Source organism: Sinocyclocheilus rhinocerous, unplaced genomic scaffold, assembly GCF_001515625.1.
Source record: "Sinocyclocheilus rhinocerous isolate Xijiao unplaced genomic scaffold, SAMN03320098_v1.1 scaffold605, whole genome shotgun sequence".
In the NCBI taxonomy this organism is placed as follows: domain Eukaryota; kingdom Metazoa; phylum Chordata; class Actinopteri; order Cypriniformes; family Cyprinidae; genus Sinocyclocheilus; species Sinocyclocheilus rhinocerous.
The window spans coordinates 1246185-1264058 of record NW_015661612.1 but is presented as its reverse complement, the minus strand read 5'-3'; the positions used below and the strand labels follow the sequence as shown (position 1 = coordinate 1264058).

General features: G+C 38.0%; 1 protein-coding gene across 4 annotated transcripts in view; it reads right to left on the bottom strand.

Moving 5' to 3' along the window:
• Positions 1 to 66: 66 nt before the first annotated feature.
• The window catches only part of LOC107726430 (sestrin-1-like), a 63999-nt gene continuing 46191 nt past the window's right edge, over positions 67 to 17874 (bottom strand). The window contains exons 1-10 of one of the 4 annotated variants that reach the window (XM_016535994.1): positions 4452 to 4704; positions 3568 to 3633; positions 3185 to 3418; positions 2920 to 3102; positions 2134 to 2364; positions 1802 to 1949; positions 1611 to 1723; positions 1325 to 1515; positions 934 to 1078; positions 67 to 828 (exon numbers count right to left, since the gene is read on the bottom strand). In XM_016535994.1, the coding sequence (XP_016391480.1) occupies positions 742 to 828; positions 934 to 1078; positions 1325 to 1515; positions 1611 to 1723; positions 1802 to 1949; positions 2134 to 2364; positions 2920 to 3102; positions 3185 to 3418; positions 3568 to 3633; positions 4452 to 4553 (1500 nt within the window). In that variant the 5' untranslated portion in view covers positions 4554 to 4704 and the 3' untranslated portion in view covers positions 67 to 741. Of the gene's footprint in view, positions 829 to 933; positions 1079 to 1324; positions 1516 to 1610; positions 1724 to 1801; positions 1950 to 2133; positions 2365 to 2919; positions 3103 to 3184; positions 3419 to 3567; positions 3634 to 4451; positions 4705 to 17874 lie in introns of those variants that run through there. The other 3 variants (XM_016535995.1, XM_016535992.1, XM_016535993.1) reach the window with 3 other exon arrangements.

The window sequence follows — 17874 nt, the reverse complement described above, 5'->3', positions numbered from 1 at the left end:
GCCTATGTTTGGATTTTTTCTCTATTACTTTTGAATTGCGCTCTCACACTCACACTAACACAATCGTTCCTGGATTAGCTTATATAAATGGGTGATGGTTTGGGTGTCTTGAGGCCTCTCAATTGAGAAAAGCAGCATGAACAGACGGCACCTCAGCATCTGTTGCCAGTGCTGCGCATGACTAGGCACGCGTTTATGCAAAATCAGTAATGCTTCTATCTCTAGCCACTGCTGAACAAAAAATAAAAACAATATGGAAAAAAAACACTAGTAGATAGATAGTCATGTTAGTGCAGTCTTTCTGCACTGGCACTAGAGTTGCCATTTGTGTGTGTTTTTTAAATCTCATCTCACAAAAAGAAGATATGATTATATGGCATCTTATCGCAGATGCATTTGAAATACTAAAGGAGGTCTGGCCTCCAGAAGCTGGCAGTCTCAGCTTGTCCTCTTACACACTAGAGGGATTCTTCTCAGAGCCCCCCCCCCCAGTGGCCAGTTTTGGCACTGCAGGCTGAGCAGCCACACAAGTGATTTCAACAAGTAGGTTCAGTTGACAGTTGTTTTTTTTCCCCTTCTTTTGCCAAAACAACCTTGTCATTATCCTCCGCAGCCACCTGTTGTTCTTCTTCCTCAGTTTTGTTTTTTTTCCTTTTTTTTTTGTCATTTTTACGTTTATTGAAGTGTCCAACGTCAACGACAGTAAAAAAATAAAATAAAAAGGTAGACAAGAACAGTACTTCATGTCATGTAGCGAGTGATAGCTCTCAGAGCGTAAAGCAGTTCTGCCTGCATGCGCGCTTCCATAAGAAGCAAATTAACGTGGACCTAAAGGACAAAAGAAAAGAATCGTTATTAACTCAAAGCGAGAGGATTTAACTTTCACAAATAATCTGTGCCTGTTCATTTTTGTGTTTCTGAAGTGCTTCTTACTTTCTCAGAGTGCTGGAACTGCTTCCAGAAGCTGTCATACATCCTCTTGGTGATCTTCTCTGGAGTGCGCACCATAGTTTTGATGTAGACTTTAAAACTGCGGTCTAACAGTTGGTTAATTTCTCCATAATCATAATCATCGTACCTGCCGTGTAATAGACAGAGATAGAAAGATACCTCAGCAATATGATTTAAATAACTAAATAAATAACAATAATAAATATTATTTAAATAACATCTAAATAAAAATAAAAAAAACACACACACACATATATGTACATATGTATGTATATGTGTAGAATGACAAACAATAAACAAATTTTTACAGCACAACCAAATATATTTAAAGTTACCACATATTTGTGAAACAAAGAAGCGTGGAGAGGCTTACCGAATCCCGAACATGCAGTGGATGTAGTTCCAGATGGCTCGACGAAGCATGGAAGTGTCCACACCCTGGTGTGTCGCCATGGTGTTGTACGTCAGATTGTATGCGATCTGGAACTTTTCATCTAGAAGCTGTCCAAAATCCGGATACAGCCGATTCACCAAGGAAAAGCCATGATCTTCCCAACTATAGTCCTGTCAAGGGCAGAAAATATCACAATTATGTTATTATTTTAATCCTCCATTTCCTTTGACTGGCAACAAGGAAGACAATTTGACTTTCTTCTCACCTGCACTCTGAGAGTGGGTACATGTTCTCCTCTCCTGGAGAAGTCTTTGTAGCCGTAACTAAGGTCTTCAAAATGTCGTGAAACATCTCTGGATGGTACACACTCCTCATCCTCTGTTGACCAAACATGATGCTTTAATACAAGTCATCCTGGCGTTGTAGTTTGAAATAAAAATTTAAAAATCCACTTACCAGAGGTGACTACCAGCATGCTCTCTGTTTTTTCCCTCTCAAACCGAGTGGCCATTTCCTCCTGACTGGCTTCCTCTTCGTCATGACATTCCTGGAGCTGCTTCATCTTCTCCATCAGCACTTCAACCTCACCGGAGAACTCAGACACCTAAACACAAGCATACAGGAATCTAGGTCATCACACAGTTTATGTGCACTGTATGGTTAGGAATTTGAACCTCGCACTCCATGCATTCCACAGATCCCTTTTCAGGACCACTGGATGGAAGACTAGCAAAAAAATGAGAACGTCTTGCAATCATTTTCTTTGCATACATTTCCCTCTGTCTCACCTGCTGGTTCCCAAACATTTCCTCCAGGGCACTGTTGCCATTGGCAATGTCACAAATGCAGTAACCGCTGAGCGAGGGCGGCCTGAACGTATGTCCTCCATCTGTGTGGATGTCAGGGTTGATGCCACAACCAAACGTAAAGGAGGCCAGAGAGTGATAGAGCGTGAGTAGCACCACAACATGGATCAGCTCGGCCAGGGACCAGCTGTGCTCCTCAGCCTTCAGTAGACGCTGTAAGAAAATAAATAAAAAATATGAAGGCCAATTATATGTAAGAGTGTCCACGGCAAAGAAAAGGAAAAAGATGAGAAAAAATCTAATTCTTAGAAATGTACTCTTGGTATTCATGTTGGTTTCAGGCGGTTTTGAAAAAGTGAAAAAGAAAAGTTTCAGTTTAATGACTCATGTCGTAACTATCAAGTAAAACGTAATAGCATATATATATATATTTATTTTATTCACTGTTTTAAACATATATATTTAAATTTTTAAGGCAAGTTTTCTTTACAAATATTAATTCAGAAATATCCCAATTTTAGGGAGGAATCACACATTGACATTTGACACATTTTTTCAAATAAGCAAATTTTTTTTTTCTAAGGAAAAATTAAATATTACACCAAATATAACTCCATTACAGCTAATAAACTTCATAACTACTTAAACCAGATTTACCTAATACTTCATAGTTGCCTCTAACAGCATTATAAAACTTTGTTGTGCTCGTTACAGCACAACAAAGCTGTAGGCGAGTGTCCATGTGTGACTGTGAGGTTGAAGTCATACCTCAATATGTTCTTTGGTAAGCAGCCAGGGGCGATGGGCCAGGATCTTATTGAGCTCTCCAAGAGCCTGCAGCTTCTGTGGGGCTTCTTCCAGACCATTCAACCACTTGGAATCACCTCCGACCTGCAGGAAGTCATTCACGTGCAGGTTGACCAGATACGTGCACTGGTGCCTAGCGGCAGCCTGTTGAACACAAACACTCCTTTAGAAGAATCTATCATTGTGATTTTTAGGTTGCATACAAAAATACAGCCTGCAGTCTCACCATTATCCCTATGTAATGTCTGCAGTGCAGAGACAACGGACCGTCCATCTGAAGCAGGTAATGCTGTGTCTTAAGAAAGCTCTCCAAATACTGAGGATGGAACCCCATCACCAAGGAGATGTTGTCAAGGCGACCGAGCACTGCGAAAGCGTCCTCAAAAATCGACTGTATTCTTTCATTCAATTTACTGACTTGAAGTATCTGGGACAACAGGGGAATAAAGATGAGGTGAACCTGGGGAATTCAGTACTGGTAAAATAGCTTCACTAGACTGTGATGATAAACATTGTTAATGCCAAAAAAAGGGTGTGCAATTTGTTGATTATGGTTGGAGTGAGATTCATGCCAACTTTAAATCCAGCAGGGTTGATGTTAACACTAACCTCTTTCTCTGGTATGAATCTACTTGGTCCATTTCCCATCGGTCTGGGGATTCGCACTCCAACGTCCTAAAAAGATCAAAACCAATAACATAATTACATGATCGGCATACATGTCAAAAGCATTTGGCACAAAACTATGATTATTATATTGAAGAAATCCTGGCATCAGAGAGAGCTCTTAAAAACAACAGCCTTCCTTAGCTCAAATATCAATGGCTGGTTCTAGAATTTTCTCTGGCATGGGCTAGAAAATAAATTCTTTATAATACATAACATAATACATAACGCAATCAGCAGCAACAGTCAGATCTTGAACATCATTCATCTGCTTATTGATACAATAGAAGCTGGCAAAGGCACAAAGAGAATGATTCAAAACAACCTAGATTCCCTATGAACAAAAAGGTTGTCTGAGTTTGCAATATACCAGTGACATAATCATGCCAAAATAGCTGACTCAGGAATATGCAAGCAATGGTGTAAAACTACATTAAATGCTAAATGCTATTTAACTTGACACCGCGAGCAATTCAATCTGTCCCCTTGCAGAAACATACATCATTTCCACACAATGGCTATCTTGCATATTTGATTTTAGTGCTTTGCTTGAATAAAAACAACAACAACAACATTTAGACAATGTGACACTGACTTTAATACCGTCAGTCATTGATAAAAGACGAGTGTCTATTGATCCGGTGACAGAAGACTGAGAAAAACAAGCCAGCAGTGTTCATGATGCAAGTACAAAGAACAGGCTGCACTGCAGCAAACGGACATGATTTAAAACCCACGGCAAAAAAGAAGACTAACGAAGCAAGTTAACTAAAAAATACAGCTGTCATTAGTTAAACTCGATGTCAAGTTCTTATTCGGTTTCTTACCTTTTTACTTAGCCGCTCGCACTGTGTACAAATTTTGAACAAGTCTGTCATGGTGAGAGAGGAGTTTTCCATCGTTTCATTAGATGTCGATGCGTGCCTCATATTGCGCTTTTCTGCTTCTTCTAAATAAAAAATTAGAGCGACTATCTTGTTTTAGCTCCCGTTGTTCCTTGAGGCATTTGGTTACGCTACCCGTTCATACCAGCTGTTGAAGCTCCCGAGCAGAATACCCACTCTTTCCTAGCTCTCTTTTGGTAAATAACAGGCTGTAAATATGACTGACGCGCCCAGTAGCCAATCGCGTTACGAAAACAACCTATGTTGTCCAATCAACGACAAGGAGGCGGGGTTAAAAGAGACTTGCGCCTACAGGCGACTTCAAACCGTAGTTTACGCAAAAAAAAAGAAAATTCTGTCATTATTTATTCACACTCACGTCGTTGCAAACACCTTTGACTTTCTTTCTGTAGTGAAAAAGGACATGTTAGAAAGAGCATATCATTTATTGGAATAAAAGATGCAATTAAACTGAATAGTGACGTCTCACATTCTGCCTAACATTTCCTTTTGTGTTTCACAAGAAAGTCATACAGCTAACAACATGAATGAAAGTAAATGACACAATTTCATTTTTGGGTGAACTAAACATTGACAACTTTTTATTTCTTTATATATTTGGATTTATTTAACTGATTTATATGGAAATTGTCTATGAATTGTGGAGTTGTTTCTATCTCAGTGCACTTTTGATGGGGATCTTTTCTTTGGTTTCAGGCATATGACTGGAAAAGCTTTCTAATGTTGGTTAATACTTAACAGACTTTTAACTCTGCCTTCCAATAAACCTATTTACATAATCATGATTTGTCTAGTCTATGACATTGTTACCTCCTGCAGTTCCAACTGCCTGGTGAAAGGGACAGATTTAAGTAGCCCAAGCAAGTGTGAGGGGATGTTTTTCCTTGAGCAAATGTGAACTGCAGTAAACAAGCCCCGCAATGTGAACGAGGAGGATGGCATGCATGGTCTACAGTGAAAAACAAGCCAAGATCAATTCCTACTGACAGCTTAATATGCCCAACAGGGGACAAATCAAGGCACCTAATAGATAAAGTAACGGTTTTGGCTCAGAGATTGGTTATTTTCAAGAAAAAAGAAAAAAACCTTCTACAGTTTTACAGACTAAATTGGTCAAGATGATGCAATGCAATGCACTTCAGAATTATGTTCATACAGTTGAGCTTTAATCTTACCAACATATTGAATTATTCACAACTAAAGCATAATGCATAAAGCATAATGTCTTATTTTCCCCTCTGTATGGTGAAATGCATTATTGTAGAATATATTGTGGAGTAATAAAGCCCAACAAACATTAATTAAAGTCCTGTGCACGAGCAGAAGGCTGTCAAAGCGTTTGGATTTGGCATCGCTCACTAGATGAAGAGTAGCTATTCAGCATGTTCATTGTGTCTGAAGGGACCGTCCTACATCGGGGGGCTGAGGGGGTGTAAACAGACCAGAGCAGGAGTCAGCACTCTCTCTGGTGATAGGGGGGGGTAGTTAACCAGGCCCACTGAGCCCTATGGCTCAGCAAACCTACAGAAGAGAATAGTCAGCGTTTGCCTTGCGCCCCTCTCTCCCAGGGCACCCTTTCCTCTCTTTATTAAAAGAGCCATAACTATTATCTTAGAACAAACTTAAGGCTTTACTGTACCCACACCGTATCATAACATTGACCGTATCATATCATCGGCTCAGCTGGTTATATATATGGAAATAGACCACAAAAAGTGGAATGACTCCATTCACATATGAAAACAAACCTAAAAAACAACTAATAATAAATCTTGCTTTTGGAGTTATTTTAAGTCATTTTTCCATTGTATTAATTAATTCATTTAAGCACCGCACAATAGAAACATGTCCGGACATATGCATCGGAAGAAGTCACAAATGATCAAATTTCTTTCTTTTTTTTTTGTACCAGTAAAGCATGTTAAACAAGGAAATTATCATTAGATAGCTGGAAGCCTATTTTATGTCCATATTTTCTTCACTTTTACAGATTATTTTACTAAAACCGAAATATTTTTGCCATATAAGAAATATTTTGCCATTTTTAAAAAAAAACTTAAAAACTACAACTTATGCTTTATTAAATAGAATTTTAATTCGCAATTCCAGCTGTGGAGATCTCTGTAGTATTTCCTCAAGTGTGAAAATCCAGATTTAAGTCATGTTCATTTAGGACTATATATGTGAATGTTAGATTAAAAAGCTGATTTCTTGGAGCTGCGAGAAAAACAGCCAACATCTGCCAATAACTCTGGCTCTGGTCATGACTTTCTGCCGGTGAAAATTTTTTCATTATGTGTGTGTGAACACTTTCTGAGTAACGGTGTGTTTGTAGAAGTGCCTCTCTGTGTGAATGTGTCTCTGTGCTGTTGTTTTTCTTGTGCTGAACGAGCAGCCGCGCTAAAACCACAAGCCTTCGGATGTTCAACAAGTGGCAGAAAAGTTGCCTGACACAGCCCTTGTCTGAACCAGTTCCATCCTGACCTATCAGAGAACAGGGGGAAGAAAGAGAGAAAAAAACACAAAAGACATAAGCCTAGCAACAAGAGTCAGCCAATCAGAGAGCAGAACAACAGTTTCAGGGTCCAATCTGTTTTTTCACCCTCACTCCCCCACCATAGTGCTTCTGAAAGAAAAAAAAAGTAGTCTAACTTTGAAATGAAGTTGTTTCTCAGTCTGTTCAATGACTAGGAGTGATATGTTTTTATGGCCAAATATATCTGCTGCTCTGTACGCACAAAAAAGTGTTGCAAGCCGACTAAAGTCTTTGCAGCCTTGAACTTTAGACTATATGGTGTGACAACAACTACAATGTAAAAAATAATAATAAAAAGAAGGCCTTTGTGTTGCTTTCAGTAACCCACAATCCACATTTATTGTTTCTGCAATTTGTCTGATTTATTCTGACACTGATTAAAGTCTTATTCTGTCTGTGTTAAACAAAGATCTTTTTTAAATCAATATTGCAACAGGAAAGAGGAATAGGCAAATAAACACTAATTCTGCAGCAGGGGTCATTCTTTCACTCAGTTCCCAGTAATCATTCAACTTTGCATATTAGTCATTATCAACTCTTATAGTTTAATTGTGCTAAAGGTGTAATGATTGTCTTTTCACTATAAATGCATGCACAAATGAAGCAGTCGGGACCTGCCCAAGCAGGTCCTCATTGTTCCATAGATCAATGCAAGTAAGTATCCTATGTGTGACCCATAAGAACTGCAAAAAGGGAGATCTACATGTTTATGAAAAAAATGTCTTAAGGAATAGCATTAAACTCTGTTGCTAACTAGACTAACATAGCATGGGCTCATTAGTTATTTGCATGCAGGGTCCAAAATACACAATGGTGAGTGAATAAAATTATTAATAAATATATAAATATTTCTAACTGGTCATGATAATGTTTTCATATATATTTATTATTTATATATTACTTTTAATAAATAGGTATATATACTGTGAGTGAATGTGTGTGTGTATATATAGGATTATTTAGCTGTTGTTTTACTTATTAGTACGAATGGTGCAGGTTACTGTGTCCACATCAAAAACAACATAAACAAGCTGTCTGTCTGAAAAACAGCACCTGTCATAAAAACATAAAAAAGACACATGTTCATAATATATTTGCTTTGGTTAATGAAAGAATATTCCACATTATTTTCCACTGACGTGAAGGTCTTTAGAAGATACAGAACAGAAGTTTTATTTAGACTTTGATTTGAATTACTTGCATTGGTTAAATCAACAAGTGACAAACTCTCATTCTTATAGTTGACTTAATATATTGCAGTTCCTTGTAAAGCTCAGTTCCCAGTAATCATTCAACTTTGCATATTAGTCATTATCAACTCTTATAGTTTAATTGTGCTAAAGGTGTAATGATTGTCTTTTCACTATAAATGCATGCACAAATGAAGCAGTCGGGACCTGCCCAAGCAGGTCCTCATTGTTCCATAGATCAATGCAAGTAAGTATCCTATGTGTGACCCATAAGAACTGCAAAAAGGGAGATCTACATGTTTATGAAAAAAATGTCTTAAGGAATAGCATTAAACTCTGTTGCTAACTAGACTAACATAGCATGGGCTCATTAGTTATTTGCATGCAGGGTCCAAAATACACAATGGTGAGTGAATAAAATTATTAATAAATATATAAATATTTCTAACTGGTCATGATAATGTTTTCATATATATTTATTATTTATATATTACTTTTAATAAATAGGTATATATACTGTGAGTGAATGTGTGTGTGTATATATAGGATTATTTAGCTGTTGTTTTACTTATTAGTACGAATGGTGCAGGTTACTGTGTCCACATCAAAAACAACATAAACAAGCTGTCTGTCTGAAAAACAGCACCTGTCATAAAAACATAAAAAAGACACGTTCATAATATATTTGCTTTGGTTAATGAAAGAATATTCCACATTATTTTCCACTGACGTAAAGGTCTTTAGAAGATACAGAACAGAAGTTTTATTTAGACTTTGATTTGAATTACTTGCATTGGTTAAATCAACAAGTGACAAACTCTCATTCTTATAGTTGACTTAATATATTGCAGTTCCTTGTAAAGTTATCAAAAACCAGCAAGTAGTTCCACTTTATTTACTTGTCTTTTCAGCGTTAATTTTGAGCCTTGTTTATATTTCTTCTGAGCGAGTGACTTTGCCTAGCTAAGGCCAATTAACTTACATTACAGTGAGAGTTCAATGACTGTAGATTGTGCTCAGGCACTAAACATATAGCCATTCAACAGTGCTTTCCTCCATTATCCGATCCACCTTTCCTCTTGCTCTTTCATCCTTATATCCTCTGTCACTGGGTCATTTCTCCCACTCAGCTTCCCATGTTCCTCTCTCAGTCTAGTACTTGGATTCAGCTTGGGAATTCTGAGAACCGGGCTGATTGGAGCAGCTCAGTCTTGCATCTGTCTTCCTGAAAGAGGCGCGTTCCGCTAGGAACACCGATACAAATGTATACACACACATACACATCCAGACAGTCAGAGGAAATGGCACTCCCCAAAGCACAAACTACACAGCATATTAGCACACATATGCATTCACTCAGGACTCAACAATAAGGACTGTTTCTACTGGCCAACAGTTCAGATTTTTACTTTTATTTTTTACTATAATCATGCAAACCCACCAAAAAAAAACCCCAACATGCTCTGGTTGTCACGACAACAGCAACTTTTAAGGGTGGTGTTTACACAGGACATGCAACTGCATTCTTGTGCTATTTTCTACCTGTTTATGTTTGAAATCAATCAGATGGATATCTTTGCCCATTATTGAGCCTCACAGTTGAGAAATGTTTCTTGACTTCTTTCAAAAAATATTTAAAAATCTTACAGACCCAAAACTTTTGAACAGTAGTGTACACCCTCTCACAAACATAACCTATATACAGTGGCCCCAAAAAGTGTCTGGAGTCACATTTTAAAATACTGCAATAGACACATCAAACTTGTTATCTGCAAACAAATGACGCAAGTATTATTCTCAGAGCTAACTTTACTTCTGGAATAAATTTTAAGTGGATGTATAAAGTGAGTTTACCTCAGGTTCACACAGGTGTTTTTGCTGAGTAATCACACATGTAGTTGTGCAGACAGTGTCACACAACCAGATATTATAGTGTCCAAATACTATTATTTTGAACAATATATCCATTGTTTTATCATTTTAAATGTAACAAACCTTTCATGTAACAATGTAACAAATGTAACAAAACTTTTTGTGAAAAATTATGCATGAAAAGTGTACTTGTGGTATATTTATTTCCAACAAATGCCCTTTACTTTGACATTCAGACATCTTAAAGTCTTGCTTAAGTGTCCAAATACTTTTTTTAGGGCCAATGTAGTTAAACAGACAAACAGAAATCTCTCTCTTTCTCTCTCTCTTCTATCTATGTCTCGTTCTCCCTCTCTTGTTGTATAGCTGCAGATCTGCCGCTCGTTTTGCACGTGAGGAAGCCAAAGTTCCCGTGGATGTTATGTCAACGGGGAGTGTTCACAGCTGTTAAAATACAGGGGGTATGGCACACACACACACACACTCTAATACGTATATTTCTAACACAGTGTAAATAAAGGCAAGAACCTCTTCTTCAGCACAACACCAAACACAGTGCCACAGAATTAATGACTGTCCCTTATCATCTGGTGTGAAACCTAAGCAGACTTTGCTTTATAACAGGGACGATCAATACATATGGTTTAGTGGTCATGACTGATAAAGATGTGTGGTTTACTGAAAGTTACCCTGCATGAGCCCTTGACTGAACTGTCATGTAATTATGTTGCTTTATTAAAATAGGTCCACTAAATAGCAAGTCATTAACGTCCCTTGGACATGCTTGATTATGACTAGCAGCGGTGCAACAGGCAATAATTGCAATAATTAAATAACAAAACAATAATTCCTCAATTAGACCAGAGAACACTGTTACTCAAAACAAAAATAAATATAACAGTCTTTTTATCACCCTTCTTTTTAACCACAGTTCACAGCTGTGGAGAGGTAGCATGATGATCTTTTGAATAACTGCCTGTTCTGTCAACCTATGACGCTTTACATAACCAGTCTTGGAACAAAACAATAATGGTGTCAGCGTACTTGGTGTCAATTCAGAACTCCAAACATGACGTATTCACATTGGTCAATCCACTGAGGGCAGGGCAGCAAATATGGGAATGATAGGATAAACTGGTGACATACACTATAAAATATCAATTCATCTGCTCTTATAGGAGTTTACCACTTTTATGTATACTGTTATAAATGTAAACACTTTCCATAAACAGCCTGACCTTCCATTATACAAGAACGTTACCTGTATGACTCCCAAGAACATGTAATGAAAATAATTTCAATATACAGTGATGAAAAATTGAGATCATATACTTGTTTGTTTTTTTCGGAAATATTGTTAATCTTCATCGTTCAAAATACGAAGGAATATCAGCTGCGGGTTTACCACTGCTCTACTAACATATCTTGTTAAAAAGCTATGTTAGAAGCTTTTAATGTTGTTAGAAGCTAGTTAAAAAACGTTTAACAAGCTAAGTTTTTTAAGTTAGAAGCTTGTTAAAAAACATTTTTTAATGTTGTTTAAAGCTTGTTTATTTTAAAGCTATGTTAGAAGCTTTCTATGTTGTTAGAAGCTTGCGTTCTGCAAGTGAACGACGCATTATTGTGCCATCTCAAAGAGGCACAAAATCACTTTCACTGACTTTTACATTAACTGTTCCCTCCTGGTGGAATGACCTGCCCAACTCAATCCGAGCAGCTGAGTCCTTAGCCATCTTCAAGAAACAACTTAAAACACATATATATATATACCTTGCTACGTGTACTGCGTTAGGCTAACCGAGACTTGTCATTTGCACTTATATATTGTTGCTCTTTTGTTAGTTTTGACTGCTTTTATTGTCCTCATTTGTAAGTCGCTTTGGATAAAAGCGTCTGCTAAATGACTAAATGTAAATGTAATATCTGACAAAATATCCAAGGCATTTCAACAAAAACCTTTATTTTGTGGAAACACTGTCGCATGGTTTCATTCACCTTAGAGCGGGCCGCCATCTTGCAATTTTAATAATTTGAAAAATTCTAGATGAACTAGTCAACCTCACTAATAAAAAAACATCTGACCTCTCCAAAACTAGCACTGACTTCTATATTTAGAAAGAGCAGAAACATCTTCACTAAAAGTCATGTTTGATAGAATGATAGGACTACTCTATGCCCAGAATAAAAGCGTCTGCTAAATGACTAAATGTAAATGTAATATCTGACAAAATATCCAAGGCATTTCAACAAAAACCTTTATTTTGTGGAAACACTGTCGCATGGTTTCATTCACCTTAGAGCGGGCCGCCATCTTGCAATTTCAGTGAAAATTGGAGGAATGCTGCCAGTTAAATAGGGTTTGTCATATAATTAATAAGATTAGCACCAGGAGCCAGACTAACACCAATAACTTGGAGGTGTCTGTAGGTGTTCTCTAATTTTGATCAGATCTATTTCAATTTTCTCATTTAAGTTTTTTTTATACTGTGCTTCAGAATACAATTAATTTTATGAAATATGCTTTAAAAACTGCCATTCTACTGCTGTTAGGATAAGTTCAAAAAGGACCAAGCAGTGACCTTAAATTTAGGAAATTGCAGGTTGTTCTAAATTTTGATCTCCACTGTATCTAAAACATTGTCTAAATAAGCTTCATTGTCTTTTATTTCATTCAATACAGAAAAGTATCAATAACACTAGTAAAATAGTTAATTTTCTTAATAATAATCAATAAAACGATTTGGCTAACTTCATTCTTCAAAGTATCATCTTTTGTGTTCCACATAAGAAAGTAAGTCATACAGGTTTGGAATGGCATGAGGGTGAATAAAATGATGACAGATTTTTATTTTTGGGTGAATTATCCCTTTAAGTAATGGTCCAAGAATGTTCCAAATCTGTAAGGTTCCATTTCAGTTAGCATGCCGCCTCAGAATAGAAGGAAGCTGCCAATGTATGCCAGTTTTGGAACAGAGCCCATTGATTTAGACTGATTTAGATCTAAAATTCTTAAGAACTGTTTGCTTGCAACGGTGAAGAGGAAATGCATTAACAGCCCAACAATATTGCAGCATCATAAGCTTCTATTAAAAAGCTCCAGTGAACTAATTTCACTCTGCGTGTCCTCTTTCTTCATCAACATCAGATGAGGCCCGAGCACAACCAGATGGCCAAACAAAACCACCTAGACCTGGGCCTCAGGCCATGCCACAGTCGGTATGAAACCACTTAATATTTTATTGTTTATGAAAGGCCAGCAGAGACGGTATACTTCTTGATTTCTCCTTCCCAGCTGTTGAAATTTCCATCCTTGAAAAAAGGAAATAATTTACAAGCACTAAAAACCTCTGCACATGGCCCTTTATCTCTTTCTCGAGAAGTAATGTAATTAGGATCTGTTTAATGCACTCAGGTGGAAAGCTTTACACTAGTGAACACAAATAAACACCATCTCTCTCTCTCTCTCTTGCTTGCTTACATGATACATTATATCATGTCACGATTTTAGTGCAAATGACACAGAGTCAGAAACACTGTGAGACCTTCAGAACAGTGCAGTTTGAGCACATTTACATTGAAATTGTGCACGTGCACAAACATACATACTAGCCAGAAGTTATAAGTCAGTCACTAGCATATATCAACATGTCAGGGTAAGCAGTTTCACAGTCTTTGCTTATTATGTGTGCTTTTATGAATGATCCTATATGTTCTATATGTTCTAGACACTCCACCCAAACATGCTTACCTGTGAAACACTGTTTGCTGAGCAGTTAACCCCTTAGCATTCCGGTAAAATTTGCCTAATACACCAAAAACATGCTATACAGTGTAATGCTAACAGTTTAATTAATTATGGACCCATTCAAGTCTTTAGATTGCTTTATTGCATTTAAGTTATTAAACCTGTTATACTGTATTATGACAGCACTTTTTTAAACTAAATTTCAATATCGTGATAATACCGCATACCGTGATAAAAGCATTAGCAATTAATCGCAACATGAAAATTTGATACCGGCATATCCCTAGCCCAGACACACTTAAACTCACATATTCTACAGTCAATGCTTCCGAAACCACTTCTTCTCTTTTTATATACAGCAAAATCACCGTTGTTCCACTGCTTGCAAAAGAGAGGAGGTAAGGAAATTTGTTATTTATGAAGACAAAATGAGGAAGTGTGCTAAAAATTCCCCCTAAACACCCACACCACCCCCTCCCGACTCATTTTTTCTTATCCTTCCATATGAGAGAAGAGGAGAAACAGGTTCTGCAGACTAGCAGTTCGCTGACTGAATAACATGTTGCAAAACTGAGACAGACAGAGAAAGAGAAGGGAAAGCAGATGATAAATCATTGACAGACTCATAAACTGAACAACATGCCAGGAAATTACTATAAATTATTCAAATTAACTGTAACTGCATTGAACCGGTATGTTGGTCATACTAAACAGGAAGAGAAATGTATGGGGTAGACATGAGTCAAAAACTCTGAATGCCAGAGAAGTGTTAAACTTGGTTCTGGAAATGACTTTGCAATGAATATAATGAGAACAAATGATGTCCAACTCACCTTCATGAATACACTGTCTTCATACACATGACCGTCTGCTAGGGAGCCCATTTTAGAGGAGCCATATGGTCAGCAGCAGGAAAGACTAGACTTGTCAAGCAACGGCCAAATTAAACTATATACAAACACAGCACCTCTACGGAAGATAGAATCTGTGAGGAAGCAAATCTAACTGTAACAACCTTCCATGGAAGAAAACAAGTAGCATCGGTGGAAAATGCACATTCACACTAGCCTGGCTCATAAATTTTAGTGTAAAAACAAAGATGAAAATAATAAAATTATTATAGACACGTCAATCATCAGGGTTTAGGTAGACTGAAAAAGAAGATACTAATTTTACATAATAGATATATGGTATGTATATGAAATGTTTTTATGTATATGTATGTGTATGTATATATATATATATATATATATACAGACACACACACACAAAAATGAAAATCACTCATTAACAATTATTCGTAATTGCTAGCTGCAGAATTTTGATTGGCACCTGATTGTCATTTTTTGTCGACAACTGATAATTGCAGCATGTAAAAGAAAAAAAGTATAATAAAATTTCAACTCCCTTCATTACATAGTTATGATTTTTTTTTTCTCCCATAGCGCCACCTATGTGTCACAAATCAGGCCTCTGTGGCTCTCTCCGACGGCCTCCGGAGGGCACCCTCTCCCGAGTACTAGCGTTCTTGGACTACATTTCCCATAACACCCCGTACCTGGGACTGATTACTGGCACAGGTGTTTCTCCTTAGCTTCCCCATTTAAGCAGCCACCAGGGCTTTTCAACGGCTAAAGGAACGCTTCACCTCCGCGCCCATTCTTCACCATCCTGACCCTGAAGTAGAGTTCTTCGTGGAGGTGGATGCATCCAACACAGGCATCGGAGCCATACTCTCTCAGCGTCAGGGTAATCCTCCCAAACTCTTTCCCTGTGCCTTCTACTCTCGGAAACTCAACTCTACGGAGCAGAACTATGATGTAGGAGATCGGGAACTTCTAGCCATGAAAGCAGCCTTGGAGGAATGGCGTCACTGGTTGGAGGGGGCCAAACTTCCCTTTGTTGTTCTTACAGATCACCGCAACCTCGAGTACCTCAGATCGGCCAAACGACTCAATCCACGGCAGGCAAGATGGTCCCTATTTTTCACACGTTTCCTGCTTAAGCCCGCCGGTTGTCCGAGAGGAGAGAGGGACCAGGAGGAGGCCGTGAACGAGAGTCCCCCTCCCATCATCGTGGACGGCGAGGAGGCGTACCAGGTACAGGAGATCCTGGACTCCCGACGCCGGGGCAGGTTACTTCAATACCTCATTGACTGGGAGGGGTATGGTCCTGAGGAAAGATCGTGGGTTAATTCTTAGGATATCCTGGACCCTTCACTCACTACTGAATTCCATAGATTCCATAGAATTCCCACCCTCACAAACCAGCCCCTCGCTCCCGTGGAAGGCCTCGGCGTCGTTCACCTCCTCGCTTCAGGAGCCGCTCGCAGGGGGGGGGCTCTGTCACAAATCAGGCCTCTGTGGCTCTCTCCGATGGCCTCCGGAGGGCACCCTCTCCCGAGTACTCGGGTCATTGGACTACATTTCCCATAACACCCCGTACCTGGGACTGATTACTGGCACAGGTGTTTCTCCTTAGCTTCCCCATTTAAGCAGCTCCCAGACTCTCAGTATTCGCGAAGTCTTGTATTGCCCCGGCTACATTTCTGAGCGTTTATCCCCTGTCTTGACTTATCTTGTGTATTACCTTGGACTGTTATTACTCGTGTGATTCTCTGCCGCCTGCCCCGACACCTCGCTTTGTTTACTCTCCTGGATTATCCCTGCTGCTCTTGACGCTGTTGATTGATTACTGCCTGTTTAACTCTGCCTTTGATTCAAATAAAAGCTGCAAATGGATCCAAACGCCTCTGACTCCTCGTTACACTATGAATGTAACTTGATGAAATTCAAAATGGTAGCTATTTTTTTTTCTTCAAAATTCTTATGATCAATTGATTCGGGGGGAAAATGATCAGGATTATTAGGATTAGTGAAAATGTACACTACCATTCAAAAGTTTGGGGCTGCTAAGATTTTTATTTTTGGTCAAAAATACAGTAAAAGCAGTAATATTACTGCTATTTAAAATGACTTTACTCCAGTCTTCAGTGTCACATGATCCTTCAGAAATCCTTCTAATATACAGATTTGTGCTCAAGAAACATTTCTTATTATTTGTTAAATATGATTGTGCTGCTTAATATTTTGTGAACACCATGATACTTTATTTTCAGGATTCTTGGATAAAGTTAAACAGAACAAAATGTATTTTAAATAGAAATCTTTTGTAACATTATAATCATCTTTACTGTCAATTTGGGTCAATTTAGTGTTTTTTTGCTGAATAGTATTAAGTAGAAAGTAATACTATTATAAGAAACCGAAATGATGAATTAAAAAAAAAAAAAAAAGGTACAGCTTTTGAACAGTAGTGTAAATTAGCTTTTTATAGTGAATTTGTGTGTATCTGCAATTTATGGTTTCCGACAGCCAAAGAGTTTTAGCGCAGAAAAGTTAGAAGAAAAATGATTAAGAAAATCAGAGCAAACACTATAGAGTTGATACAATAGCTTTGCTTCCTCTGAAAACAACAGATAAGATGTGCAGATAAAGGCAAGAAAACAAGCAAGTCAATAAATATGCCCATCATGAAGAGCTGTGTTTGGATTTCCAAATCTTTTGTTATTCTCTCAATCGTCTCCTCCAGAGCTTGAGGAATAGAAATAATAGAGTGAAACATTCATTGCTCTATTCATGACCTTTGTGTCGAGCTCAAGCAACCAGACTGTCTAAAGTGCCGTACTGTTTAGGGGGAGACACGACTGTCCTATGGGATTCTCAGAGGAAATACTCAGACAATGCAAACCCCCCTTTACAAGGGCCACAACCTCTCTGCACAATGAGCAATGAATGATCATGGTCAATGAACACACACACACACACACACACAAGCGTATTTAATGATCCACTAGCATAATGCTTCAAGCAAGTGCAGCTATCTATCCATTCGAAGATCAACTATGTCAGCAAACACCTGTGACTACATGACTTGCCCAGCAGCTAACACCCAAAAGGCTCATAGGTAGGCTACTTCAAATTAAAGCCAAAATTCTAAATC